The sequence below is a fragment of the Hemitrygon akajei genome, chromosome 8, assembly GCF_048418815.1.
Source record: "Hemitrygon akajei chromosome 8, sHemAka1.3, whole genome shotgun sequence".
In the NCBI taxonomy this organism is placed as follows: domain Eukaryota; kingdom Metazoa; phylum Chordata; class Chondrichthyes; order Myliobatiformes; family Dasyatidae; genus Hemitrygon; species Hemitrygon akajei.
The window spans coordinates 47,412,030-47,425,116 of NC_133131.1; the positions used below are offsets into that span (position 1 = coordinate 47,412,030).

Here is a 13,087-nt window from a genome sequence, read left to right on the forward strand (position 1 = left end):
AATCCCTCATCATAATTTTCATTTTTTAGGCCAGATGTCATTCTAGTCATCTGACTTCAAAATTTGAAGTTCAAAGTAAATTATATTTATTATCAAAGTACACATATGTCATCATATACAACCCTGAAATTTGTTTTCTTGTGGGCATACTCAGTAAGTCCAAGAACCATAACAGAATCAAAGAAAGACCGCACCCAACAGGGCAGAAAAACCACCATCATGCAAAAGACAACACACTGTGCAGATACAAAAAAAGGAAATAACAATAATGAATAAATAAACAATAAATATCGGGAACATGAGATGAAAAGTCCTTCAAAGAGAGCTTATAGATTGTGGGAACAGGTCAGTGGTGGGACAAGTGAAGTTATCCCCTCTGGTTCAAGAGCCTGGTGGTTGTGGGGTAATAACTGATCCTGAACCTGGTGGCGTGAGTCGTGAAGGTCCTGTACTATCTTCCCGACAGCAGTAGGGAGAAGAAAGCGTGATCTGGGTGCTGGGGGTCCATGATGATGGATGTTGCTTTCCCGTGACAGCACTCTGTGCAGGCGTGCTCAATGGTGGACAGGGCTTTACCCATAATAGACTGGGTCCTATCCACTAGTTTTAGTAGGATTTTCTTGATAAGTATTTACAATTTTTCTGCCATTTTGATGAGGATACATGCCCGACACTAATGCAGAGGTGGAGCACTGATGGACTACTGCAGAGGATCATGCAGAATAAATGGGAAATCCATGTACTTTCTACAATGCATCTTAAACCACATAGTCATTGTATGTAATGTCATCAGAACTACAGAAATCAAAGAGAACTAGAAAGAAAACAAATGAAAAACAACAAACAGAATGCTGTAGGAACTCAACAGGTCAAGCAGGATCTATGAAGAGAAAAGATTTAAGTCAAAGTCTTGAGTTAAGATTCTGCATCAGGGCAGAGGAAACAAGAAAGGCTGTCACAGATCACACTGAAGCTGATAGATCACACTGGACAACAAAGATTTTGCTTCCTGAATACTTTTGGGTGTACCTTATGGATTTTGGGCTGCTGATCATGAAACTCACCATGAAATTTCTCTATTATGCACCATTTTTAAAAATTGACGATATCTGTTATTTTAATTCATTAAGAATAATTGCTGCCAAGATTAAGGAAGGCATTTTTGTTGGTCCACAAAACAGGTTATCAATGACAGACAACTCAAAGAACTTCTAGTAGGACTGGAGAAAATTGCATGGGAGGCTTTCAAGCATTTTGTTGAAAATTTTCTTGGCAACGACAGAACACTGAACTACGTGCAGCCTGTTGACAACATGCTTCAAGCATACAAAACCATGAAGTGCAACATGTCACTAAAGATTCATTTTCTGCATTCCCATTTAGACTTCTTCCCTGCAAATCTTGGCGCTGTCAGTGACGAGCATGGTGAGAAGTTTCACCAGGATATTGTGGTCATAAGAAATGATATCAGGGCAAATGGCATCCATCAATCCAGGCTGTTGTTGACATTTAAGCAAGAAGCCTCAGACACTGAGTACAAATGAAAATCATCAACAAAACATTTTTAGCTTAGTTGAACTATTACAGAGCATCAGCACCGTTATGCAATTAACCATATTATATTCAATAAAAGTAAATTTTCTTGTTTCTCCAAATTTCTATGTGTTAAAAGTAGTCTGAAATTATATTTGTGTTCCCCTCAAGCAGTCTATCATAAACAACAAAAAAAACAGTTTCTGTGGGACCAGTTGCGAAGGTAATGGAAAGCAGAATGGTGGCAGGGGATAGATGAATGAACAGAGGGAGAAGGAAACTATGTGGGTGGGTGGAAGGAATGTGTGGGAGGAGAACACTGGGGGGGTTGTGGTGTCTGAAATTGGAATGTTCCATGTCCATACCAATGGGATGTGAGCTACCCATGTGGAACCTGAAATGTTGCAAATCTCCAATTTGCAGTGACCATCTTGAGCTTTTGGTTGCATGCTATTTCCATACCTTCCTTCTGTCCACAGACAAGACAAAATCTAGGAAGACTAGGAAGGGGAGGAGGGAAGAGAAGAGAGCGGTAGTGATAGGGGATTCTATAGTCAGGGGGGCGGATAGGAGATTTTGTGGGGAAGATCGGGAGTCTCGGGTGGTATGTTGCTTCCCTGGTGCCGGGGTCCAAGACATCTCAGATCGGGTGCAGGTTATTCTCGAGAGGGAGGGCAAGAATCCAGATGTTGTGGTCCATGTAGGGACCAACGACGTGGGTAGGATGAGTGAGTGGGTCCTGCATAGGGAGTTCAGGGAGTTAGGTGCGAAGCTGAAGAGCAGGAACTCCAGGGTAACAATCCAGGATTGCTACCTGTGCCACGTGTGAGTGAGGCAAGGAACAGAAATATTATACAGATCAATACGTGGCTGAGAGGATGGTACAGGAGGGAGGGCTTCAGGTTTTTAGATAATTGGGCTTTATTCCAGGGAAGGTGGGATCTGTTCCAAAGGGACGGTTTACACCTGAACTGGAGCGGTACTAACATTCTTGCAGGGAAGTTTGCTAGTGCTTCTTGGGGGGGTTTAAACTAAATTTGCAGGGGGCGGGGATCCAGAATGTGAGAGAGGATAGTGAGATGAAGAATAAAGGACAGGTGGGGACTACACGGTTCTGGAATATTAAGTGTGTAATAGAGAAAGGTGAGGTGGAACAAGTGATAAGGAGGGCACATGTACAGAGGGATGGTCTGACGGAACATGGAGTTAAATGTGCAGAAAGAATAAGTAAATTTAGGAAGGACAACAAAATTCTAGGGGTGTATAGCCTGATGGGAGTTCGGGGAGCTGGGTTAAGCACAATAGGCAGCGATTCAAATAAAGAGAGGAGAAATGGGCTAAAAATTCTATATCTGAATGCACGAAGTGTCAGAAATAAGGCGGATGAGCTTGAAGCTCAGGTGCGAATGGGTAACTATGATGTTGTTGGGATAACGGAGACATGGCTGCAGGGAGATCAGACCTGGGAAATGAATGTACAAGGGTATACGTGCTATCGTAGGGACAGAAATGTGGGCAGAGGGGGTGGGGTGGCCCTGCTGGTAGGGAATGAGATTCAGTCCTTTGCAAGGGGGGACATCGGATCAGGAGAAGTGGAGTTTGTGTGGATAGAACTGAGGAACAGTAAGGGCAAAAAGACCCTAATGGGTGTTGTCTACAGGCCACCAAACAGTAGCATGGATATTGGGTGCAAGTTGAATAGGGAGTTAACATTGGCATGTGGCAAAGGTAATGTTGCAGTAGTTATGGGGGATTTCAACATGCAAGTGAACTGGGAGAATCAGGTTGGTGTTGGACCCCAGGATAGGGAGTTTGTAGAGTGCCTACTGGATGCATTCTTGGAACAGCTTGTACGAGAGCCAACCAGGGACAAGGCTATTCTGGATTTAGTGTTATGTAATGAACAGGATTTGATAAGCGATCTTGAAGTAAAGGAGCCATTAGGAGGTAGTGATCATAATATGATAGGTTTTTATTTGCAATTTGAGAAGGATAAGGGCAGCTCAGAGGTGTCAGTGTTGCAGTTGAACAAAGGAGACTATGGAGCCATGAGGGAGGAGCTGGCCAAAGTTAAATGGACAGATATCCTAGCAGCAAAGACAGTGGAACAGCAATGCCAGGTATTCTTGGGAATAATGCACAAGGTGCAAAATCAGTTCATCCCCCGGAGAAGGAAGGATTCAAAGGGGGGAAAGGGGCCACAGTGGTTGACAAAGGAAGTCAGAGATTGCATAGCATTAAAAAAAAAAGGAAGTATGACAGAGCTAAGGTGAGTGGGAGGACAGATGATTGGGAAATTTTTAAGGAACAACAGAACTTAACTAAAAAGGCAATACGGGGAGAAAAAATGAGGTACGAACGCAAGCCAGCCAGGAATATAAAGGAAGATAGCAAAAGCTTTTTTAGGTATGTGAAGAGAAAGAAGATAGTTAAGAACAATGTTGGGCCCTTGAAGAATGAATTGGGAGAAATTGTTATGGGAAACAGAGAAATGGCAGAATTTAATAAGTACTTTAGATTTGTCTTCACTAAGGAAGACACAAGCAATCTCCCAGATGTATGGATGGGCCAAGGACATAGGGTAACAGAGGAAATGAAACAGATTGACATTAGGAAGGAAACGGTGATGAGTAGACTGACAAATCCCCAGGTCTAGATGGTCTGCATCCTAGGGTACTAAAGGAGGTGGCCCTGGAAATTGCGGATGCATTGGTAATCATTTTCCGATGTTCCTTAGATTCAGGATCAGTTCCTGAGGATTGGAGAATGGCTAATGTTATCCCACTTTTTAAGAAAGGAGGGAGGGAGAAAACAGAGAACTATCGACCTGTCAGCTTAACATCAGTAGTGGGGAAGATGCTAGAGTCCATTATTAAAGATGAAATAGTGGCATATCTAGATAGCAGTGATAGGATTGGGCCGAGCCAGCATGGATTTACCAAAGGTAAATCATGCTTGACTAATCTATTGGAGTTTTACGAGGATGTAACCAGGAAGTTAGACAAGGGAGATCCAGTGGATGTAGTGTACCTCGATTTTCAGAAGGCATTTGATAAGGTCCCACATAGGAGATTGGTGGGTAAAATCAAAGCTCATGGCATTGGGGGGAAGACATTGACATGGATAGAAAACTGGTTGGCAGATAGAAAGCAAAGGGTAGCGGTGAATGGGTGTTTCTCGGAATGGCAAGTGGTGACTAGTGGAGTGCCACAGGGCTCGGTATTGGGACCACAGCTGTTTACGATTTACGTCAACAATTTAGATGAAGGCATTGAGAATAACATCAGCAAGTTTGCTGATGATACTAAGCTGGGTGGCAGTGTGACATGTGATGAGGATGTTAGGAGAATTCAGGGTGACTTGGATAGGCTTGGAGAGTGGGCAGATACTTGGCAGATGACATTTAATGTGAATAAGTGTGAGGTTATCCACTTTGGAAGTAAGAACAGGAAGGCAGATTATTATCTGAACGGTGTAAAGTTAGGTAAGGGAGAAATACAAAGAGATCTAGGAGTCCTTGTTCATCAGTCACTGAAGGTGAATGAGCAAGTGCAGCAGGCAGTGAAGAAGGCTAATGGAATGTTGGCCTTTATTACAAAGGGAATTGAGTACAAGAGCAAGGAAATCCTCTTGCATTTGTACAGGGCCCTGGTGAGACCACACCTGGAGTATTGTGTACAGTTTTGGTCTCCAGGGTTAAGGAAGGACATCCTGGCTATAGAGGAAGTGCAGCGTTGATTCACAAGGTTAATTACTGGGATGTCAGGACTGTCTTACGCAGAGAGGTTAGCGAGACTGGGCTTGTACACGCTGGAATTAAGGAGATTGAGGGGGATCTGATTGCAACATATTAGATTATTAAGGGATTGGACAAGACAGAGGCAGGAAATATGTTCCAGATGCTGGGAGAGTCCAGTAGCAGAGGGCATGGTTTGAGAATAAGGGGTAGGTCATTTAGGACAGAGTTAAGGTAAAACTTCTTCTCCCAGAGAGTTGTGGGGGTCTGGAATGCACTGCGTCAGAAGGCAGTGGAGGCCAATTCTCTGGATGCTTTCAAGAAGGAGCCAGATAGGTATCTTATGGATAGGGGAATCAAGGGATATGGGGACAAGGCAGGAACAGGGTATTGATAGTAGATGATCAGCCATGATCTCAAAATGGCGGTGCAGGCTCGAAGGGCCGAATGGTCTACTTCTGCACCTATTGTCTATTGTCTATTGTCTATAAAATCTGCAGATGCTGGAAAACAACCAAAATCAGGACCTAATCGACTCTTATCCACAGATGCTGCCTGGCCTGCCGAGTTCCTCCAGCATTTTGTGTGTATTGCTCCTTCTTGTCTGTCCTTGGTCTTTTACATTGCTACAGTGAGGCCAGCTAGTCTCAGCACCTCTATCCCATTCCCCTTGCTGTTACAATTTACTGCCTATCAGTCCCTATCAGTCTGAATAAAGGTCTTGGTCCAAAATGATCATAGAATACTTCAGCACAGAAACAGGCCCTTCATTCCATCTTGTCCAGGCTGACCTGATCTTCTGTTTGGTCCCATCTGTCTGCACCTAGGCCACATTCCTCCAAATCCCTATTCAAACTTCCCTTGAATGTTACAACTGAACCCACAGCTACCTCTTGCACTTTCATCCTCACACCACCCTCCGAGTGAAGAAGTTTCCCATCAGATTCCCCTTGAATATTTCACCTTTCACCCTAAATCTGTGACCTCTGACCCTAGTCTCATCCAAACTAACATGGTCAATTTACACCTTTTGCTTCTACAGATGCAACTTGACCCATTGGGTTCTTCCAGCATTCTGTTTCTTTTTCTAGACTCCAGCATTTTCAAATGTAAAACATGTGAAGTTCTCAGCTCAAAATGGCTGTTTGTTATGTTAAATAATTGTTGGCTTGAAGAACTGAAGTTATTTGACCAAGCTATGGGGCAACAGCATCCCCAGCATCACTGGTTCCTACCATTATTAAAAGACACTAGGTCTGATATTCTCACCAGAAATCTGGGCATCATGAAAGAGGATAAGGTACCAATTTGAACTCAAAATGAAAGCCCGAAAGTAGCATATACAAAAGACAATCAACACAGAGAAATAAGCTGGTGGAACCTGTTTTAGGTGACAATGACATTTTGATGGTTGGCAACAAGATCCCCAATACCTTTGTGTACTGGAATCTTATTGCTCAGTTTAGTATCATCAGTTGGTCAGTTTTAGGTGCCCACGTCAGAACAGGCTCCTGACTGTTTATGAATGTACATTTATTCAACATTTTAAACCAGTCATTATAACTGTAGAAATGAAGGGAAAAGATGAGGAAAATTGAGAAGACAAATGTGGAAAATCAAGCTCGATAAGGCTATCTAACTGACCCCTGCACCACAGTCCTGTATCATTCCCAAAAGACACCAAGAATCACCCTGGACCCAGAGACAGCGTTCAGAATATCTTCATGCACAGGCGGCTGATTATTTGAGAATGCTAAATTCCTTCTAGGATAACTAATGATGATATAAACATACCGCCTTCTTTGCTTGCTCCTGTCTTTGCGTTTGCTTTTAGGGCTTGTAGACCTAAGGATAAAACAAATGAACACAAATAAGGGGAGTACAATGAAGATCCAATATCTAGATTTCCTTAGGAATGCTTTACATTTCAGACTTGATTCAAACTCAATTTCACAATACACATAATTAAAATACGTTATTTTCTCAGCAAACAATTAATTCTGCTGCTCATTATAATGAAAGAGGCTAATTTTGATGAACTGTATACTTTGCCACAAAGTGCTGATAACATCTGCATCAAGTACTTCCAGGTCATGGAGGAGTTGCTTCCATTAATCAGAAATAAAATTATAATTTCTAGAATATTCTGCAATATCTTTAATTAGATTTGTGACCTCCCAATGTGATGAACATTTACTATTTAATTTACCATTATAATTGATCCATTTATGAAAGACATTCTATAAGGCAAGGGTTCCCAACCTTTTTTATGCTATGGACCAATACTGTTAAGGAAGACGTCTGTGGACTCTAAGTTGGGAGCCCCTGTAATAAGGTATATGAATAAATTATTCATGCTTGACATCTGTAAGAAGTATTAACTGAAGCATAGGTAGAGAAAATGTATAATCTTGTATAATTTGGTTTAATTTATGCTTTTCTTGTAAATGCTGTGTCTCTGACACAACTTCAAGTTTATCATTGCACCTGTGCATACATGTGCCCATGCATAGGACATTAAACTTGACCTTGACTTTGTAGGAACAGTAATAATTCATGTTTGCTGAAGACTTTCAAAACCTAACCTCATGATCCTTCACTCCCTGATGAGCCTTTTATGCTTGCTTTCAAAGGAAGAATAAAGCTACACCTATGAGGAACCCTGCAACACCCGTTGATCTTGTGATCTATGCCTTGGAGGCCAATGTCAGGCTGCCTTTCAAGGGGGTGAACCCTTGCAAGACGACAGGCCCGGATGGAGTACCTGGTAGGGCTCTGAAAACCTAGGCCAACCAACTGGCGGGGTGTTCAAAGATATTTTCAGCCTCTTCTTGCTACAGTCGGAAGTTCCCACCTGCTTCAAAAGGGCAACAATTGTCTAAGAAGAGCAGGGTGAACTGCCTTAATCACTATCGTCCAGTAGCACTCACATCTGTTTTGAGAGGTTGGTTATGGCTAGAATTAACTCCTGTCTCAGCAAAAACCTGGACCTGGACCTACTGCAATTTGCCTATCGGCAGAATAGGTCTACGGCAGATGTGATCCCACGTGGCCTTGGATCACTTGGACAATAAAAATACCTATGTCAGGATGCTGTTTATTGACTATAGCTCAGCATTTAACACAATCATTCCTCCAGGCCAGATCAGAATGCTCCAGTACCTAAGCCTCTGTACCTCGCTCTGCAACTAGATCTTCCACTTCCTAACCATAAAACCACAGTCTGTGTGGATCGCAATTAACATCCCCACCTCACTGACAATCAACGCTGGTGCACCTCAATTACGTGTGCTTAGCCCACTGCTCTACTCTCTCTACACTCATGACTGTGTGGCTAGGCATAGCTCAAATGCCATCTATAAACTGGCTGATGATACAGTGATTGCTGGCAGAATTTCAGATGGTGACAAGAGGGCATACCGGAACGAGATATATCAGCTAGTTGAGTGGTGTCACAACAACCTTGCACTCAACGTCATTAAGATGAAAGAACTGATTGTGGACAGCAGGAAGTGTATGACAAGGGTATGACACGCAAGTCCGCATAGAGGGATCAGAAGTAGAAAGACTGAGTGCTTTCAAGTTCGTGGGTATCAATATCTCTGAGGATCTAACCTGGACTCAACATATCAGTGCAGCTAGAAAGAAGCACAGCAGCAGCTATATTTCATCAGTAATTTGAGGAAATTTCGGATGTCACCAAAGACACTTGTAAATTTCTACAGTGGTACCATGGAGAGCATTCTAACTGCTTGTATGCACAGGGGGGTGCTACTGCAAAGGACCAAAATAAGCTGCAGAGATTTGATAACTTAGTCAGCTCCATTATGAGCACTAGCCTCTGTCGTATCCAGGACATATTCAAGGAGCAATGCCTCAAAAAGGCAGCGTCCCTCATTAAGGACACCCACCACCCAGGACATGCCTTGTTCTCATTGCTACCATTAGGGAGAAGGTACAGAAGCCTGAAGACACACTCAATTATTCAGGGACAGCTTCTTCCCCTTTGCCATCCGATTTCTGAAAGGAAATCAAACCTATGAACACTGCTTCACTACTTCCTTTCTGTTTTTGCACTACTTATTTAATTTTAATAGTTTATATATATACTTACTGTCATTCTCAGATATTTTTCTATTATGTATTGCATTGTACTACTGCTGCAAGACAACAAGTTTCATGACATACAGAGCTTATAAAAAGTATTCACCACCCCCCTCCCCGGAAGTTTTCATGTTTTATTATTTTACAACATTGACTCACAGTGGATTTAATTTGGCTTTTTTTGACATTGATCAGCAGAAAAAGTCTCGTGTCAAAGTGAAAACAGATCCCTACAAAGTGATCTAAATTAATTACAAATATAAAACACAAACTAATTAATTGCATAAGTATTTACGCCCCTGAATATGACACACCAAATCATCACTGGTGCAGTCAACTGGTTTTAGAAGTCACATGATTAATGAAATGGAGATCACTGTGTGCTGCCAAGGCACTTTAATTGATTGCAGTGAAAGTACACCTGTCTCTGGAAGGTTAAACTGCTGGTGAGTCAGTATCCTGGCAAAAACTACACCATAGAGACAAAAAAAACACTCCAAGCAACTCCGCAAAAAGATTATTGAAAAGCACAGGTCAGGTGATGGTTACAAGGAAATTTCCAAGTCACTGAATATCACTTGGAGTACAAGTAAGTCAATTATCAAGAAATGGAAAGAATATGGCACAGCTGTAAATCTGCCTTGAGCAGACCATCCTCAAAAACTGAGTGATCGTGCAAGAAGGGGACTCGTAAGGGAGTCCTTACCAGAAGACCTATGACAATTCTAGAGGAGTTACCAGTTTCAATGTTTGAAATGGGAGAGACTGTGCATACAACAACTGTTGCCCGGGTGCTTCACCAGTCACAGCGTTATGGGAGAGAGGCAAAGAGGAAGTCACTATTGAAAAAAACTCACATGAAATCTCGGCTAGAGTTTGCCAGAAGGCATGTGGGAGGCTCTGAAGTCAGCTGGAAGAAAGTTTTGTGGTCTGATGAAACCAAATATTGAGCTTTTTGGCCATCAGACAAATACCACACATCATCAAAAGCATCATGCTGTGGGGATGCTTCACTGCAGCAGGCCCTGGAAGGCTTGTGATGGTAGAGGGTAAAATGAATGTAGCAAAACACAGGGAAATCCTGGAGGAAAGCCTGATGCAGTCTGCAAGAGAACTGCGACTTGGAAGAAGATTTATTTTCCAGCAAGGCAACGACCCTAATCATAAAGCCAAAGCTACACAGAAATGGCTTAAAAACAACAAAGTTAATGTCCTGGAGTGGCCAAATCAGAGTCCAGACCTCAATCCAATTGAGAATTTGTGGTTGGAATTGAAAATGGCCGTTCGCTCAAGATCCCCTTGCAATCTGACAGACCTTGAGCAGTTTTGTAAAGAAAAATGTGGCAAAAATTGCAGTGTTCAGATGTGCAAAGCTGTTAAAGACCTTCCATACAAACTCAAGGCTGTAATTGCTGCCAAAGGTGCATCTACTAAATACTGACTTGAAGAGGATGAATACTTATGCAATCAATAATTTTGTATTTTATATTCATAATTAATTTAGATCACTTTGTAGAGATCTGTTTTCATGTTGACACAAAAGAGTAAGAGTCTTTTTCTGATGATCAGAGTGAAATTAAATCCACTGTGATTCAATGTTGTAAAACAAAATATGAAAACTTCCAAGGGGGATGAATACTTCTTTATTGGCACCATATGCCATTGAAATTAAACCCGCTTCTGATTCTGAGAATGTTAGCATTGGTTTTGCACAGATAAGTATTAAAATGAAATATTTCTGTAGTTCTGTAAATCACAGGTCAAATTTATTGGTTATGTCACCTCATCCTGAACTACACTAATGCTTTGAAAATCAAATCAACATTGAGATCAAATAGGAAGAAATTAATCATTTAAGAAAGGTGACTAGAATCAGACCTTTTCAACATTGTCTTACGGCAGATAATTAAGTTTGAAAAATTTGCTTGAATTCTTGAAGAGGTGAACCTGCAAGTGTAATGTATTTAGACTTCCAAGGCATTTGACTAAGTGGCACATAAAAGCTGGTGCATAAGTTATGTCCATGGTGTCTGATGGAGTGGCTCATGGGAAACAGAGTTAGAATAAATGGGTCCACTGAAGGCTGGAAGTAGGTAACTAGTGGGTTGGTTCATGGCCAGTGTTTGTTCTCTCTTCATACTAATTATCTAGAGAAAGGAACAGTGTGTAAGGTTTCCAAATGTGCATATATGTTACAAAAATGGACAAAGATCATGTTGTGATAGGACACTGTAATTCTTTGTGGATATAGAAAGATAAAGTGGGCAAAAGAGTGGTAAATGAAGTTTCATGTGGGTAGTCATTTACATCAATAAATCAAAAGGTAAATTATTACCTAAATGGAGATCGAGCGAAATACCAAGGGATATAGGTGTCTGGAAGACTGGTTCAACAAATTGCTAAGAAAGCAAACAACATTTTGGTCTTCATTGTTAAGGGGTTGTTGTTTTAGAAACAGGGAGGGTTTGATGCACTTGTACAGGATGTTATTGAGGACACATCTGCAATTCTGGGCACTGCTTTGGTCTCCTTACCTTAATATATAGTATCAGGGGAGGCGATTCACAAGGCTAGTTCTTGGGTTGAGAGGATTGTTTGAGCATGTAGATTTGTTTTAGAGCTTATAAGAGTTTAGATCTTATTCAAACATATAAGATTGTAAAATGGCTTGACAGGGTAGATGTTTCACAAATGGAAGAGTCAAAGGACTTAACTACAAATAAGAAGCTGGTCATTTAGAACTAAAGAGTGTAGACATTTCATTTAGCAGAGGGTGTTACCACTGGAATTATCTGCCTCAGCAGGCAGTGCAAGCTGGATCATTATTGGAGGTGATTAAATATTTGATAAATTGAGAAACAGAGGGATAAGGAGAAATGGCACAGAACAGGAAGCCACAATACAGCAGCCATAAGCATACTAAATGTGGAGGCTTTAAGGGTCAGGTAGCTTACTCCTGCTCCTATCTTATTCTGTTCTTCTATAAAAGCTCTGATGACCAATTTTCATATTATTTGCTAGATAACACACATGACGATCCTCTTCATATTTAGTTATTATCTTCTGCTGGTTTTGAAAACTTGCTCCCTGCACTACTGTGCCACTAATCTTTACAACATTGTTTACTTTTCCTTACAAATTGAGGAGGAGTTGGGTCAAGTGACAGCTGAGTAAGATGCACCCTCTCCAGAGGCATGAATCTACCTCCATCAGACAGAAAGTCACATCTGAATGACATTTATCGTGTGTGTGTGTGTGTGTGTGCATTTCCTGTTTGAACACCGTTTCCCTTTCTGTCACAGTGGGGTTCGTGCAAGCTTCAAGCATAGTGGCTGCAGGGACTGGGTGGGAAGTTGCCCTGAAAGAGGCAAGTGATAGCAGTCGGCTTCATGTTTTCTAAAGACTGAGCAGCTGGAAAATGCTCTGAGTGGGATGTCAGATTGGGAGGGGAAGAGGAAGATGAAGAGATTGAAGGAAGGAGATGAATGAAGGGGTAGGAAGATGAAGAGATTGAAGGAAGGAGATGAATGAAGGGGTAGGAATCGAAGTCCCTGATATGCTGCTGTAAACAGGGCTTTCACTGTCCCTTTAGCTCTCTTACTTGTGCTCATGACAACAGACTCGGCATGACCTGAAATTGACTACCAATTATTTTTTTCCAGTTGGGTTGACTGATCGATAAACATTGAGCAAAACAATTAAAAACAGATCAGT

The 13,087-nt window shown here is 41.7% G+C and overlaps 1 protein-coding gene across 5 annotated transcripts in view; it reads right to left on the bottom strand.

Annotated features, from left to right (window-relative positions):
* srrm3 (serine/arginine repetitive matrix 3) overlaps window positions 1-13,087 on the bottom strand; it is a 329,821-nt gene that overhangs the window by 56,415 nt on the left and 260,319 nt on the right. For all 5 annotated transcript variants that reach the window (XM_073053804.1, XM_073053803.1, XM_073053802.1 and 2 more), the window contains one exon: window positions 7,064-7,114. In XM_073053804.1, coding sequence (XP_072909905.1) covers window positions 7,064-7,114 — 51 coding nt within the window. The remainder of the gene's footprint in view (window positions 1-7,063; window positions 7,115-13,087) is intronic.